Below are 18,032 nucleotides of genomic sequence, written 5' to 3' on the forward strand. Positions count from 1 at the left end.
GAACCCAAGAGAACCTAAAGGTGCGTACACACACAGACATAAATATTGTCACTTGCAGGGATAGAGACTCGATCCCTTGGGCATCAGTTTGGGGCCAGGTGTCATCCAGAAGCTATGGATGGGGAGGTGGGATGACGGCACAATGCATGACAAGTAAGGAGGAGAACAATGCTCTTGGCAGGAACACCACCAGATCTTTCAGCCGAAAAAATTCTAGCATGTGTACCAGACTCTAGTTAATCAGGCCTTAATATCAACAGGAATTCATCAACCTAGTGTTGATGAGTCACACATAGCAAAGGCTCAGAGTTGATGCTCTAACCTTCTGCCATCACAATTAGTGGTATCCAGCGTGACAGATGGGCAAACAAATTTAAAGAGAGTCTGAAGCCATTGAAAATACCGTTTTTTATACAGAAGGCTGCTTCAGCATTACAATAAAAAATTATTCGCCATGGGGACGTGGCAGAATGAGGTCTTTGTCCCCATGAAATCCCGGGGCAAAATTTCACGACTTTCCAGGTCATGGATTTTGCTGCCCAGGTGAGGCAGAGCAGCAAAGCTATGCCTCCAGTCCAGTCAATCTCCGCCAATCACCCCCCTTCTCAGTGAAAGAAGACAGAGGGGAGGGGATAGGCAGAGATCGACTGATATTAACTGGAGAGGCAGAGCTACTGCACAAAGCTCTGCCTCTACCTGGAAGGAGCCCCAAATTCCCCCCCCCCCCCCGGGATTTTGGGGGTATTAGGTCCTCGTTCTGCCGCATCCCCACTGCGAATCAGTTTGGATTATAATGCTGAAGCTGCCTGCTAGATAAAAACAGGCATTTTAAATGGCTTCAGACTCTCTTTAATAAAGTCACACTGGTGGCATCGCTATACAGCTATACTATGCAGTTTTACCAACCTGACAGCTGTTTGTAAGGTTAGCTGGCTGTACAAAGTCCCAGAGGTGTTCAGAATACATGGGCCCCCCTCCTCTGCCTCCCTGGAGTGCTGGAGCAGCCAGAGTGTAGTTACTCACCCGATCGCTTGCTCCATGCCCATGTGCCCCAACGGCAGCCGTCTCTTCTCTACTTCCCGTATGATGCGTGATTACTACGCCTCATACAGAGATCGGGAGAGGAGAGAGAAGCCTGCCACCGGAGGGGACACCACATGGAGCCAGCGATCGGGTGAGTAATTAAACACCTCACCACTGCTGCAGCTATTCAGGGGGGGGCCACAGGAGGGGGGCCCATGTGGAGGGAGGATGATGTCAGCCCACCTCTCGCAGTGGCACCTATACCTGCTACCTATACTGGGGGCTCCTATACCTACTACCTATGCGGGACAACTATACCTGCTAGCTATACTGTGGGAACCTATACCTACTACCTATATTGGGGAACCTATACCTGCTACCTATACTGGGGCACCTATTCCTGGCTACCTATACTGGCTGCACCTATATCTGGCCACCTGTATTGGCACACCTATTCCAGGCTACCTATATGTGGGATACCAATACATATCTGGTATCATTGGATTCAGCAGTAACATTTTCATCAGTAAATCCAATAAAAAATAAAAATAAAAAAAAAAACAGAAAAATATTTTTTTTTTTTATTTCCCCTTTTTTTAAAAACATATTTCACTCGAAAATTGTGTTATATCTCCAGAAAAAGTACAACATTTTGTTTCAGTGTTCAAGCCCAATTCATTATGGAAAAAACAATATAATATGTTCTATTTCATGTAGGTTTTCTTGTCAAAATCCTAAGTAAACCTAATGAGTGCAAAATGTCTAAAAACTGCTTGGCAGTAGATGCTTGCGTTTAGGATAAGTTAGCTGGCAGGGAAAGGGTTAAAACCCCTAGTCAGGACTGCCTAGTTTATGGTTAAGGTGTGTACATACGCACAATTACTGTCATCTACAAGGATTGGGCTTGATCTCTTGGACAACTATTCGGGGCTGAATTCTGTACAGACGTGTTGCTAGAACCTAGGTTATCTAGGTTATACACTGGGGCTGCCATACACATCCTACATTCTTGGCATAAACATGTATATGATACGGCCAGAACCCGAAGTTTGGCCACTTCGGGTTCTGGCCGGCCAATGTGCAAAGTGGCCGCTGCAGCCAATGTGAGGAATGGAAGGATTCATGTAACATGAATGTATCTTCTGGCCGCAGCGCAGCGGCCAAATGTATCGCAACCTAGTTAATTTAATGACATTAAGCCGGCGGCAATGAAACAGATGAAGCCGCCGGCTTTTGCTCTGCCTCTCTCTCCGTGTGTCCCCACCGGCTGCCCATAGTAAGAGAAGGAGAGAGAGGCAGAGCAAAAGCCGGCGGCTTCATCTGTTTCATTGCCGCCGGCTTAATGTCATTAAATTAACTAGGTTGCGATACATTTGGCCGCTGCGCTGAGGCCAGAAGATACATTTATGTTACATTAATCATTCCATTCCTCACATTGGCCGGAGCGCAGCGGCCACTTCGCACATTGGCCGGCCAGAACCCGAAGTGGCCGGCCAGAACTAGAAGTGGCCAAACTTCGGGTTCTGGCCGTAACATATATACCAAACATACTAACAGCCAAGAAAACAACGTCAACACTCAGACTAGCAAAATTTCTTCATATTTTTTTTTAGGCTGTCAGATAATATCTTAATTCTTTACTCATACTTACCAATCACAACAACATCTGCCAACCTAGGGCTTTTTCCAATTAGAAAACCCCAATATAATTAAAATGTCTTAATATATTAGTTCACATAGGAAGCAAAGGACAATTTCATGAGTCTCAGCTGTGGCCTTCACCTCTCTGATCAGCTATTCAGAAAACTGACCTTATACCCCCTTGTCTTTCTGCAGATTAAAAAGACAGATGTCTTTTATGCCTTCCTTTTAGATATCAGAATAAAGAATAGTTTCTATAATCGCACTGCTTTTTCTCATGTATACAGCCTGTGATGCTCTCCCATCAGCAGTACAGTGCTTCTAGGCAGTCTAAGAATGAATACAAGCGGTGTTTCTTTATCATAAACACATGCAAACACAATAGAATATGCTCCATTCCATTCAATGGCGAGTTTAGAGACACTGACCTCTCCCCTCCTTTCTATACACACACAGAAGCTGTGCTGATCTGTCTCTTCCCCCCCCCCCTTCCCCCTGCACACATACAAGCTGACCCATTCTACCCTTTCCTCTGTGCAGATAAAAGCAGAGCTGATCTATGAACCCGTCATACACGGTTAACTATCTCATCCTTTTTTCTGAACTGAAGCTGCCAATGTGCTCTACTCCAGTACCAAATACATACAACGCAGATTCTTTCCCCGTTTTGGTTATGAAAATGGCCGCAAAGATGACATTTATGCTTTCAAACATTTGTGTTTACAACATACATGCACTAGGCTCCGTGCATTATAAATTTTCTGTGGACGTAGCCAGCTGATTCAGTAGCAATGCTGTGCTACTGCATTTTCACACAAGACACAATCTAGTTCTCTCTGGTCAGAAAATATAATCCAACATGTCATGTTGTATACAGATAATTTTACTGAGCATACTAGTAAGGCATGTTTTCTTTTCTGATAGACATAGGGCATCGTATGCAATATATGCTACTGTACAAGCATGCTGGAAGCCCTCTGTTGCCCCCTCCCCTCAGTCTCTGAGTAGATGTGTCCCCCCTTCTATCTTTTATATGCATTCAGGTCATCACAACTCCCCCCAGCATTGTACTTGGTTCACTCCATGTTTGCTGAGCCCTGGCTGGAATGTGCTGAACTGAGGAAGTAACAGCAGAAAGAGGGAGGTGAGGGGGAAAGAAAGAGCTTTTATTTACTTTCTGATGCCTGAATAGGCGCTTAGGATTCACTCAAGCAGGGAAAAGGGCACAGAGGTTTAAGCTGATCAAAAGATGAGCAGAATTAAGGGAAGCAGCAAAGAAAAGACAAAGAGGAATGGAAGGAAAAGCCAAAGATAAGATTCCCTAAACTGAGCAAAGGTTCAGAGCTGTAGGTAGGGACAAGGAAGCAGAATGATACGTATGCCCATCAGAAACAATATGAAAGGAAATGACATAATATAGGTCAATACACACAAAAACAACAATAGCAGTTTTGTGATGCACCTCCTATGTATGTGAAAATATGTTACAGTCACAGAATAAATCCCTTAGTTGTCATTTAACTATTCCTTTATCACAGAGGGTCTTGTCCATTTTATATGGATCAAATATAATGTTGCTTTGTCCACAGTTTACAGTGACTGTACAGTGCATATTAAAAGCCATCCTCAACATCGCAACCAAATTGTGCATTGTTGCTTTCTCTCTCTCTATCGGCATATTCCATGTAGACTGCCAATCAGAATTGGGTCTGCATTTAATAAAAGCGGACCTGAGCTCAGAACTTCTTCTCTGCTCTAAAAGATGCACAGCAACGTAATAAGCTTTAAAGAAAAACATTTCTTTGTCACAGCTGATACAAAATTTCACAATAAATCTGCACCGTTTCTACTTCCTGCTTATGGTAGCAGACACATTGTTAACATCCTGTGCTTTCAAATGAGCTTATCTGCCATGACAGTCAGCTGACACAGGGGAGAGATCAAATTACAATTAGACGCAGATCTGGGATAATTAGACAGCCTAAACTCTCTACAGACATACATACAGGATGCATTTCTCGGTTTTCATGCTGTCCTGTGCAAGAGTTCAGGTCCACTTTCAACAAAATCAAAAAAGAAAAAAACAAAAACAAGCAAACAATGCTACTACTACACAATCCCTAGTAAAACCCAGCAATAGGACTACTCGACTTTTGACATCTAAATACACAAGAAAAAACATTTGACCAGCACTAATGCACTTCTTGTTTCTTACACATAATTAAATCTTGTTAGAAAATAGACAATTCCCGGTCTTGTAGCAAGTTATCTTTAACCTCTCTACAGGCAGCAGTTCTGCCGTGCACATTCATAATCGCATGTGATTCACAGCTATGACCTTTATCTGCAAGGAGGTCATATGTCATGTGATAAACGTGCTGTTGCTGGTTGTCACCTGTCCTTTACTCACACTCCCTGCCCCTGGCTCTTTATCCATATTCACCGCTTAACCCTTTCCTTCACCACCCTGTTAAAAGATTAACATGCCAACTATCTTTCTACTGATGTCAGTTAATAGGTCAACAAATACAACCATAATGTGTTTATGTTACTAGTTTCATCTGGTCAAGCAATGCTCCACAATGCCAGTATATGCCTGTGTATTGAAGGACAGAGGTTCTTACATGTACAGTACACAAACACTTGCTAGAACTAGCCAGTGCTAAACAACATACGTCAGTGGAGTGAGTTTTTGCATTACAGAAGCAGATCGTCAGCCATTACCAGCACATTTACCAGAAATAGAACTAGCTGCATATATGAACAAGTCTGAAAACAATAACCATCATCCTATCTAATCAACAATTTTAAAATGATCAAATTAAATGAAGACATTGTTTCCAAATATAAGACAAATCAAATAAAAAAAACTTTCAATAACTGATCTGTTATTGCCTTTCTAGCCATTCTATCCTATTTCCACTCCTTAGATAATGTACCATTTTTAAACAATTATAACATGATTGATAAATATTGTGTCCTAGCAATTAATTTTGACCAATATTCTGTTGGATTATAAATACTTTAGTTGATGACCTAATTCATTTTAGAGGTTTTCTTAACCCAATGTTTTTAATACAATCAATTGAAAAATAAACCTGTTTGGTGTATAGGGGGCTTTAAGTATTACATTCAATCACAGTTCATCCTGTACTGTTCTGCCCTACAGTAAACTCAATTGAACGTACATAGAGATGTTGATTATTGTTGATTATTTTTCTAGAGGTAGCAGATTTTCCAATCAATTCCAAGCTGCCCACTGATGTGAGATTATGGACTCTCAATCCAGTCATTGCCATGCAGACTGGACAGCCATTGTATCTATGGAGATAGCAGAAAGCTATGGCTACACATTGTGGGGGATCTGATCTATAAAATAGAACTGAAAACCTTACGCATAGGCTATTTTTTAAGCAGGCAAGTTAAAGGGAGCCCCTATTTCCATACTCTTCCCCTCTGTACATATAAACTTGTACACTCAGCAAACAGCTAGAACCAGTCATACAAGTTAATGAAGACAGCTGCGTCTGAGGGGAACTGCAATATATCTGCATATCGGAACACCATAGTTATCTCAACTGCAAAAATAACTATTAAAAACCACCTTAGCGGTAATGACGAGCTGTGGGCCGAGTTTGCTAATTTTTTTTTCATACACGCCGATCGCTGCCGCTCCGCGGCGATTCGGAGCCCCCCCCCCCACCCCGACCCCTTGCACAGCCTGGCCAATCAGTGCCAGGCTGCGCTATGGGGCTGGATCGGACACCCCCCGCTGCCATGACGTCGATGACGTCATCCCGATCGTCGTCATGGCGACGAGGGAAGCCAAGCAGAAAATCCCATTTACAACGGGATTTTCTGCATGCTGTAAAAGCCGGCGGCGATCGAACTAGATGGGCAGATGCGCCCTCTAGTGGTGAATCATGCAGCTAACTGAAAGTTAGCTACAATGATTCAGGAAAAAAAAATTGAAAAAAAACTGTTTGCACGCCACCCTGGTGATTTTACTGTAACGCCAGGGTGGTTAAAATTTGCCTGCTATAGATAGCAACACACTGTGCGCCGGAGCTGCGGCGAGGGCATAGGACGGCTGGCAGGGGCTGGAGGAAGCCCCAGGTAAGTGGTTTTTTTTTTTTATTGTGCTCGGACCTTCCCTTTGAGGTTCACTGTAAGTACTTAGTACTGTCACATGTATTACAAAGCTAACTGCAACAGTGATTTCTTTCTTAAATCTTGTCTAATATCTATTGGTGAACAGAAAAGACTAATGTTTGGGGGAGGTCTTAGGACCCCTTACTGAAGGCCTGCAGACACACCAGTTGAAATGCAGCCGAGATGTCTGATAACTACCAAGAATCCAGTTTATTTATGGCAGCCTCCATGCTCCTTGACCACTTGGCCAGCAATCCATCCTGGTGGATCCATTCTGACAAGCCACAGCTAATAGCATTAACCTTCCCTCTTACCCCCAGCCTGCCATGCAATGTCACTCCCGCTCCACCACCTCCCTCCCCCTGTAGAGAACAAAGCACATTGCTCACTTGCAAGAGCGACACATCTGCAGTCCTGGCCCTGCAATGTTGCCCAAGGGATCGGGGCCTGATCTGTCGGGCGACATTGAGCGATTTTGCATGAAGCGATTAAGTGATTGGCTTTATGGGACGATCAACAACAGTGTGGTTGATCGAAAGTCAATGAACTAGTGGCCCACAATACTACAAGCGACAGCCTATGCAACCCACCTTTACTAATTGATCTGAACAATGTTGTGCCTCCATGCTCTGAATCCAAGAATCGATTCCTTGTCAATCTAAATCATGTGAACAGTAGCCGATTCTTTTACAGTCGCCTGATATCTTCCATCCTGCTCAATCGACAAATCCATGTGATTCCCCCAGATATCGGTTAATTATTGATAATCGCACATACTGGAACACACTCCATTCTCTCGCCATTCAATACAATGAGCTAATCAGTTGTTTGATTGGGCCAGAAAATCGCTAGATGCATGGCCACCTAAATACTTTAAGTACCAATTACTGAATCTGAGAGCCCAAGTGCTTTGAGTCCTATGGAAGAAAAGCGCTATAGAAATGTTATTGTTGTTGTTAAGTCACTGCCCAAGAATAAGATGAACATACAGATCAGATGCTTTGACTATGACCTAATTACATACTCCGTTGAGGTGTAGGGGGCTCCCAACCACTAACCTTCCCTTCCCTCAGATACTCCCGATCAGGTGTTTTTTGTAGCCACACTTGTAGTTACACCCCTGCTATCCACTCTGCAATTATTAACCTTATGATTGCTGCTGTTCCCCATTATCTCAGAAAGCTTATTTCTGGTTTTCACTCCGAGCTCATATTTACCGTATTACTCTGGTCCACTTTCCACTTAGCTGCTACACTAACCCATTTCGCTATGCCAGAATCTAATAAGCGTTAAGCATGTCTTATTTGACTTTAATGCCAGTGGACAACTATAATCATGGTATTTGTTCTATGTAGTTAATATCTAATCTCTATTTGAGAATATTTTGCAGTTCCATGCTGGTGTTGTTGCCACTGGACATGATGTGATGTTGATCTTAGTACTGTACAGGTAGTCCCTGACTTACGAACGGCATGGATTCTGTGTTTCCATGGGAACAAGCCCAAATCATTTTTTTCAAATTGGACTTGTAGTTTTTGAGAAAATCGATTTTGAAAAATTCAAAGACAAAATGGTTTTTAAACTTGTATAAGCAGGTACAGAGGGCAGAGGTGACACAGAGGGGGACACTAGATGCACAGAGGAGGTAAAGGAGACAGAGATGGAACAGTGTTCTGACTTAAGAACAGATTAAGGTTAAGAACGAACCTACAGTCCCTATCTCGTTCGTTAACTGGGGACTACTTGTACTTGTTTTTTAACTTTGGTTTCCAATGGGGGTGGGGGTGTATTGCACTATTCTCTATCATATGTATCAAATGTGTTCTATTGTTTGATGGATCTGTACAGACCTTTTTTTTTCACTGTATTTTAGTGTCCATTTCTGGCCTTGAGCATGGACTATTGCTATAAACATTAAAGTAGCAAACTGAAAGTTTACAGACATGCAGTACGTATGCAGCATGAGCTCCGCTCACTATATTGTGGGATAATGTATTTTCTCATACCTTCTTTCCTCATGCCCACACGGAAGCACTTTTTCAAACGGCAGTATTGACATTGATTTCTATGATGTTGATCAATCTGACAGTCACGATTTGATCTGTGTAAAAAGACAAATGCAGGGAAGGTAAGAGAATATTTGCCATTAATTCCAGAAAATCAATTCTAAAAGATGCAAACCTATAGAGTTTAGTGTGATTCAAGGTAACTGTGCAGCAACAAAAGACAGCAACTGAAATAAACACACTGGCTTGCACTATTCAGTGTGCATCCCTCACAGCTGTTAAGCAATAAATAAATTACTTTGCTGCTTATTAAAATTTCATAACATTTGCTTGCTTAAAAAGTGTCCTAATTTCACACTAAGATACTTATACAGCACAAACCTAGGCCATGAATATTGCATGGAAAGGACTGCTGCAATGTCAAAATGGTCAAAGTTTCACTGGAAGAAAATAATGATTACTTCATCTAAAATGCGATCAGCAATATTTAGAAATAGAAGGGAAAAGGAGTCTGCAGACCCGCGGAGTGTGCAGCCCATCTCCTGTACTGTACAGCCTAAAGGTATCCACACACAGCACAATATCTTTATTTTATTTAGAAATCAGACTAGACCTCAAAAAAATGAAAGCTAACAAAAAGCTATAGAAAAATGAAATCCCTCATTGGAAGTTCAATCGTTTTATCAATTGAGCATTGATTGGGCTGGGGAGTGTAATGGTTAAGGGCTCTGCCTCTGACACAGGAGACCTAGGTTCAAATCTCGGCTCTGCCTGTTCAGTAAGCCAGCACCTATTCAGTAAGGAGTTTCTTGGGCAAGACTCCTTAACACTGCTACTGCCTACTGAGTGCGCTCTAGTGGCTGCCTCACAAGCGCTTTGAGTCCGACAGGAGAAAGTCGCTATACAAATACTGCTATTATTATTATTATTGGGAAAGGACATTGTCATTTCCACTTAGAACAACCTAGAAGTGCTATGGTGCTGCAGCTTCAGCTTCATAGCCTAGCACTGCATCAAGTAGGGTAATGCTAGCGCTAGAGTAAGCTGTATTAGATCAAGTTACTGCTGGTTTATCGTAAGGACCCATTTCCATTATCGCGAATTCGCATTGTTTTTCGCATGCGAATTCGCATAGCAATACAAGTGAATGGGACTGTTTCCACTTGTCAGGATTCCTTTGCGTTTTTCTGTGCAGAAAAAATTCACACGGCAGAGCCATCAGAATTCGCATACCGCTATGCGAATCGCATACAATGTATTTAATAGGAAACTCGCATGCGGTTTGGGTATGCAAATTTACATGCGAATTCGAATGCGAATTCGCATAGAAACAATAGAAAATCACACCAGCACTGCCATGGTTAAATTCGCATACATCGTCATCCATGCGAATTTGCATGAAAATTCGCATAAACTCGCATGCGAAATTCGCATCCGCATGCAAATTTTTCCCGTGACGATTCTCACCGCACAAGTGGAAATGCAGCCTCAGCAGTACAAGGTGGTAGACCAGGGAAATAAACTTCATTAACGCCCACTGGGCAGTACGGTGGCGTAGTGGTTACCTCTTTTGCCTTGCAGCACTGGGTCCCTGGTTTGAATCCCAGCCAGGGCACCATGTGCAAGGAGTTTGTATGTTCTCCCCGTGTCTGTATGATTTTCCTCCGGGCACACCAGTTTCCTCCCACATCCCAAAAACATACAGATAAGTGAATTGCCTTCCCCCTAAATTGGCCTTAGACTATGATACATGCACTACATGATCTACACATATGACTATGGTAGGTACTAGACTGTGAGCCCCTCAGAGGGACAGTTATGTGACAAGACAATATACTCTGGACAGCGTTGCGGAAGATGTTGGTGCTATATAAATACTAACCCATTTTCTACAACACTGCTGTTTTTATAGGTAGTAGTCTCCGCAGCCTCCTCTCCAAGTAGCTGTAACTATGAAGTGAAAAAAGTAGGTTTGACCAGCAGTGTGCAGAGCCACACACACAATATACTTAGTCCCCGTGCCCCAATATATGCGGTTCATGTCTCCTGTGTTGCTCATACTTTGCTACAGTTTATAGCGTTCTACAAAGTACACCCCAGCTTTTCAGTAACTCTCGGCATGTGTAGACCCCAGCTTTGTGGAGTGGCTCGCCGCCGGTTTTATGATCATGGCCTTAACACCCAAGATTTTTCATCTCGAGGAGGTATCTTGCACAATTAGGCCACAGAGCTTGGGGTGGCCCACACCGCACAGCTAGGGACTGGTTAATGAACTTATATCTCTCAGGAGCACTTCCACTAAAGTTTTTTTTTTTTTTTTTCTTTACACAATGGCAGGGATTTCAGCTGTATACAAAGGTTAATAGTGAGCAGGTGAGTAAATCAATGTTTAATTCTGTGATTTATAGTTCATAACAAGAGACAATTTATTTTACCCACATGTCAGGTGCTCTAACTTTTATTCAATATTCTTACAAAAATTCATCAAAGCACACCAAAGAACATTTTGAGGCAAAGTATATAAAAATATAATATACTCCTATAAAACTGTCAGTTTTCAGCTATAAATAATGTGCTCTTCCTTATATTACATTATATAATCTATCCTGCACCACCGCGTACACTGTAGCAGACATCAAAAAACCTGCCATTGTCTGCTCCACTTCCTCAGAACACCACACTGAGATGTAACCCCCGTCACAGAAATAGGACAGCACTGTCAGGCAAGAGTAAAATAAATTAGTCCATTATTGGAAATTTTTTTCATTCTACCATGAAATATTAAATGTGTAAATTCCTTTACTAGTGCCCTTATCCCGATTCATATTTCAAAAGTGCCAGAATCAAGCAAGTCGCAGCAATTCATTTCTATATTAACATTTGAGTGCTTCATTTCGTCTAAATTCTTCTCGTTATGATATGTGCTTACTCAATGACTTTTTGAAGAGTGCTTTATAATTAAACAATCAGTTGGGAGTGTTTTGTAAGGAATTGGAGGAAACAAAGAAAACTCCCATACACATTGTTTAGCTACGTTTTGTGGATATCATTTAAAGGCAATTTTGAACCATAGAAAATGTGGTTTAGGTCTGTTCTCTATCTCAACAATGCTTTATTGACGTTATGCAGGAGAGGGAAACAGGTAGAAAATCTGAGGCTGGTTTCATTCTAAGCCAGAGCATTACTGTATCTACTTTAAAGAGACACTGAAGCGAAAAAATATATATGATATAGTGAATTGGTTGTGTACTATGAATAATTACTAGAAGATTAGCAGCAAAGAAAATATTCTCATACTTTTATTTTCAAGTATATAGTGTTTTTTCTAACATTGCATCATTCTATAATATGTGCACATTTCACAACACTCGGCATTCAAAATGAGTCTTTCAGAGCAGTCTGTGAAGTAATGACCTCTCCTCTAGCAGAGAAAAAGTAAATAGTTAAGGAACAGTTGAGATAATAAAAGTCAGATAACAGCCCTCTCCAGGACTAACTTAGTCGGAGAGCTTAATGGCTTGTTTGCATAGAGATAACAACTGGAGTTTCTCAACTCTTCCTGCACTGGAAACAATTACACTGATGTATCTGATCTTAATGTTTTATTTCTTAGCTGTACTACACATACAAATCATAATATCATCATTTTTTTTTTCGCTTCAGTGTCTCTTTAAAGAGGAACTGTATTGAAAATAATAAAATTGCTTGTGTTTTCCCAATATTCACTTATAAATCACTTAGTCAGTATATGCCCAACGTAAAATGATTCTCCTCTCCAATTTACATTCTGAAATGTATCACTGGTGGTGACCTCTTTAGTTCTGCCAGATGATCTGTGAAGAATGTTCATTACTGAAAGTTCTATGCACAGAGGATGCTGTTGCTTGCTTGGCAGTTGGATACAGCTGTTATTTCTCACAATGCAACAAGGTTCACAGGCAGAAAACACACACAGTGTGAGCGAGTTTTTCCACAGCATCAGCCACACATTTATTTTCTAATGTGAAATCTGCACACTGTGTTGCACTAGTTTTCCCCGCAGACAGCGCTGTTTAGCTTTGCCTACCTGCAATAAATAAATGCAGAGACGAGGAACCAATCCAATAAAACTTTATTGGCAGGACCAAATACAACTGTTTTTCCACACCTAAAACTGAATCACTAGCATGAAATGGAATGTAAATCTGATCTGATGGAATTACTTATTTCTCGACCAAGATGGAATTTAACTAAGTTTTTAAGTGAACATATAAAGCATTCCCAACATTACCAGTGACTACCATTATGTCCAATTCTAGCACACAATACAGAAATACAAGGGTTAAAGGACATCTGAAACAAGAAGGCTGCCATATTTATTTCCTTTTAAACAATACCAGTTGCCTGGCAGCCCTGATGGTCTATTTGGCTGCAGTAGTGTCTGAACCCCACCAGAAACAAGCATGCAGCTAATCTTGTCAGATCTGGCAATAGTGTCAGAAACACCTAATCAGCTGCATGCTTGTTCAGGGTCTATGGCTGAAAGTATTAGGGCTCGTTTCCACTATAGCGAATACTTAATGTTAGTGGATGGGGCTGTTTCCACGTGTGCGGCGGCGGTTTTCGGTGCGGGGAAAATCTGCACGACAGGGTGCGGCAGGAATGCGGGCGAATCGCCGCTAATGTATTCAATAGGGAAATCGCATGCGGCTTTGTCATGCGGATTTCCCCGCGATTTCGCATGCGATTTCGCATGAAAGCCAATGGAACTTAACACAGGCAGTGACATGGTTAAATTCGCATGGCTCCTTGCCGTGCGAAATCGCAGGTAAATCTGCATGCGGAAACGCAGCCGCATGCGATTTCTTCAGCGGTGGAATCCAGGCGATTCCGCACCGCTACAGTGGAAACAAGCCCTTAGAGGTAGAGGATTAGCAGAACAGCCAGGCAACTGGTTTTGTTTAAAAAGAAATACACATGGCAGCCTCCATATCCCTTTCCTTACAGTTGTCCTTTAAGAGTTTTAACTGGATCCTCAGCAATAGGTAGTCAGATATTTGACTGCCTTGAAAGAACCTCTCTATAAATTTACCAGCACTAAAGGCTATACTGATGAATAATAGCTGTCAAGCCCAAAACTATAATCATGGATTTAGGAAAAACTGAGGTAAAGCATTTGTTTCTGTTCAATGGAGAGTTATGGTGGGCATACACGGTGCGATCCGGTGGCTCGATTAGCCGCCCGATCGACTCCCGCCGCGTGCCCGCTCGTGCGCCTGAATCGATTACCACTCTTCCCCGCCGGCGCTGCTTATCTTCCGCTCAATTCTCTGCCATTGTCCGCGGGCAGGAATTGAGCGGGGAATCGATCCATTCGTGATCGAACCGGTCGGATAATATCAATCGAGCCCATCAGCGGCTCGATTGATAAGAAAGAAACACACCGTGTATGCCCACCATTAAGGGCCCTTTCCACTAGCAATCGCAAATCACAAACGCCAGCGATTGCGATTTTTCATTAATTCTGTTATGCGATTGCGATTTTTGCATTGCATTATCATTGTAAAAATCACTCCAGCAAGCGATTGCGATTTGCGATTAGCGATTTCCAAATCGAATCACTGTAGTGGAAAATACTTCTCGTGATTTCTATGATAAAGTAACAACTCTAGCGATTTAAAAATCACTAGCGATTTGCGATTTTGCGATTCAGCAATCACAATCGCTTTAGTGGAAAAGGGCCCTAAGGGAGGATAAGAAAGAGGCACAGTCCTGCAGGGACAACAAAAGTGTAATAACAGTAGTCCGGTCACTATTGATGACGTGGCATTGTGGATCACTAACAATGTTGTCAGCAATGTGAGAGGACACGTACTGATGAATGATTTTTATCTAAGACAATTTTAATCAATCATCAGGTGATTAAAAACCTAGCATCTGTATGCAGCTTCACAGACAGGGGCCAGATTATAAGCCGTGAACGCAAAAGCATGAGCCACAAAAGTTTTATAAAAAAAAAAAAAAAAAAAAAAAAGGGTGGACAGATGAACATGGACTTTGGTCTATCAACCCACAGAGATGGGTATAGCAACTCCCTGTTGGAATATAATAAAGGTGTGCACTAGCATTAGGGTTTGTGTACAGAAGCAGTTTTATCACTGTTGAACTACGACTAAGGCCTCGTTCACATCAGGGCCGTTTCTGTGCGCTTTTTACAGCGCACTGCCCTGTGTGGTCAGCAAGGTATTTACTTTCCCATGTAACTAAATGTAGCTGGTTCACATCTATGCGCTGCGCTGAGCAGCGTTACAGAAACGTAGGGTTGCATGCATTTCTGTGCGTTGAGCTGGAAAGCGCACATCAATGCAAGTGAATGGGTGTGCTTTTTTAGCGCATAGAAGCGCATGCGTTTTTTACCCCTAATTGGAGAAAAAAAACACATTTACATACAAAAACAAAGTTTTATTGACAACTGCTGCTGGTACAACAAGCAAAACGTGCTTTAAAGAAGCACAGCGCAACGCACAGAAACGCGCACAAGCGCATGCGTTTTTTACCACGCGCTTTCACACGTTTTTCAGCGCAGCAGATGTGAACGAGGCCTAAGATGCAGTTTTCTGAATGCATGTTTCATTTTTTGCTTTCAGAGAGAGTCAAAACCATGACAAATGTAGCAAAAGTGGCAGTTGACAATGTAGCAAAATACATACGCAATTGCCCTTGTACCTTGCTGTACTTCCTGCGCATAGGAGTCTTTAGTTACATCTTATGTCAGAAGGATGTATGATGCTTTTTGCTGGGTACATTACACAGGATTTTTACTTCAAATTCCACATAAGCGATTAATCAGATCGATATTCAGATTTTACATTATCAGCTATTGTAGAAAGCTAGCATACACATGTATGGGGTTTTGCCAAATTCCAGATATCTGATCGATTTTCCAATTTCATATCGCAAAAGAACATACACATGAAACGTTAGGCAATATGTCGATCAATACAGCCAGAACGAATTATATTTTCCATCTAGTCCGATCTGCTTTGATCCAGAAAGAGAGATTTTGAGCTGGAAGTGGTCGCTCGCAATCAGTAGGCTGTACAACTTTTAGCCAGATGTTTTTCTTGATCAGTTTGCATGATGTAATGGGCAGCTTTCGCATGTGCGTGCCAGATCAAATATTACCACAAAACAGGTGATCATATATGATACCAATTGACAGAACACCAACCCCCCCAAAAAATATATAATAAGATTGTACTGATTGATTTGAGGAGAGTGCAGATATATCATAAGACTCAGTGTAAATGATTACACCTGTCAGATCTGAGGACTACAGACAGTCCCCCACTTAGGCCCCCTGCAAATCTGAATTGTGATGCAGATTTGTGATTTCGATTTTCCCTGGATGCTATCAAAAGAAAAATGTAGAAAAATCGTAGCATGCAGTACCGATCAAAAATCGGAAACGCATGTGAAAATAGATATAAAAAAAAAACGCAAATCGGAATCGCATGTAGTGTGCAAGAGGCCTTACACATGACTCAAGTTACATTTCACACGTACAAAGTTTCATGCACAAAATATACTGTACTGTTTTTGCTATTACATGTTGCAGTATTGTATAAACTGATGTGCATAGTTTAACCACTTGAGGATCGTGGTGTTAACCCCCCCCCTAGTGACCAGGCCATTTTTTGATAATTGGGCCACTGCAACTTTAAGGCCTTGCTGCAGGGCCGCACAACTCAGCACACAAGTGATCCCCCCTTTTCTCCCCACCAACAGAGCTCTCTGTTGGTGGGGTCTGATCGCTCCCCCAATGTTTTTTTTTTTTCCACAAATATTTATTACATTATTTTTTAGATACATTTAACTATTTTTTAAATTTATTTATTTTACAACCCTCCCTCCCCCGTACAGTCAATCAGCGTGATCAGCTGTCATAGGCTTCAGCCTATGACAGCGGATCACTTTTGTGAGTGCCAGGGGGACAGTCATGTCACACGGCTGTCCCCAGTACAGCACTGCTGTAGATAGCAGCACTGTACAAGGTTAATAGACAGCAGTATCGCCGTCTAACAGTCTCTGGGCGGCAATCGCAGCTGGGAGACTGAAGGCGGAGCTCCGTCATTCATGCAGAGATGCAATCGCATCAGCGCGTGCGATCTCCTGCAATCCCCGCCCACAGTCATTCACGCCAATCAGCGTGAAGTAGTCCTGGGGCTGCCGCCACGTTCACACCAATTGGCGTGGAGCGATCGGCAAGGGGTTAAAACACATTTAAAGTAAAGCTGACGATTTTTCGGATGACCGGTGATTTTTTTGAGCGATGATCGATCGTTTCCATGATCTCGCAACTTGGGTACAGGCACGCAAACGTCGTTAAGCGTTGCACAACAATGAAAACCATCACCGCCCTGGTAGATCGGATCTTTACGATTCCCGATGACTCCGTGCAAAGTAATCCGATTGCTTGACTTCCCCTTCATACCCGTTGTATAATCTTATGTAGAGTCGCCTGCAGAAAGATGGATCTGAGAGTGCTCGTCATTGGGGGACGTCCCTAGATTCATCTTCTTTCGTCATCCCAGGGAGTATGTAGCTTTAGGCCCTCCTCGGGCAGCCTTTAATATGGACCTGAACTCAGAGCTGCTCTAAAAGATACACAACAGCATAATAACCTTTAAACAAAAAAACATGTCTTTGCCACAGCTGATACAAATTCTACAATAAATCTGCAGTGTTTCTTCTTCCAGCTTTCATGGAAGCAGACATATTGTTAACATCCTGTGCTTTCAAATGAGCGTATGTGCTGTGGCAGTCAGCTGACACAGGGGAGAGATGAAATTAAAACTTGTGATTAGATGCAGATAGGGAGGGGGGGGAGGGAGGGAGAAAATTAGACAGGCTAAACTCTCTACATACATACATACAGAGTATTGTATAGAGTACCGCATTTCTCGGTTTTCATTCTGTACTGTGCAAGCGTTCAGGTCCACTTTCAACAAAATAAAAATAAAAAAACGAAAAAAAAAACATTAGACACAGATAAGAGGGGGAATTAGACAGGCTAAACTCTCTAAATACATACAGGTCCTTCTCAAAAAAATTAGCATATTGTAATAAAGTTCATTATTTTCTGTAATGTACTGATAAACATTAGACTTTCATATATTTTAGATGCATTACACACAACTCAAGTAGTTCAAGCCTTTTATTGTTTTAACC

The 18,032-nt window shown here is 42.0% G+C and overlaps 1 protein-coding gene across 1 annotated transcript in view; it reads right to left on the reverse strand.

The window, feature by feature from the left end:
* The window catches only part of NR2F6 (nuclear receptor subfamily 2 group F member 6), a 57,182-nt gene that overhangs the window by 14,172 nt on the left and 24,978 nt on the right, over positions 1-18,032 (reverse strand). Inside the window, exon 2 of the mRNA XM_068234132.1 lies at positions 8,823-8,917. Coding sequence (XP_068090233.1) covers positions 8,823-8,917 — 95 coding nt within the window. The remainder of the gene's footprint in view (positions 1-8,822; positions 8,918-18,032) is intronic.

This window comes from Hyperolius riggenbachi, chromosome 1 (genome assembly GCF_040937935.1).
Source record: "Hyperolius riggenbachi isolate aHypRig1 chromosome 1, aHypRig1.pri, whole genome shotgun sequence".
Taxonomy (NCBI): Eukaryota; Metazoa; Chordata; class Amphibia; order Anura; family Hyperoliidae; genus Hyperolius; species Hyperolius riggenbachi.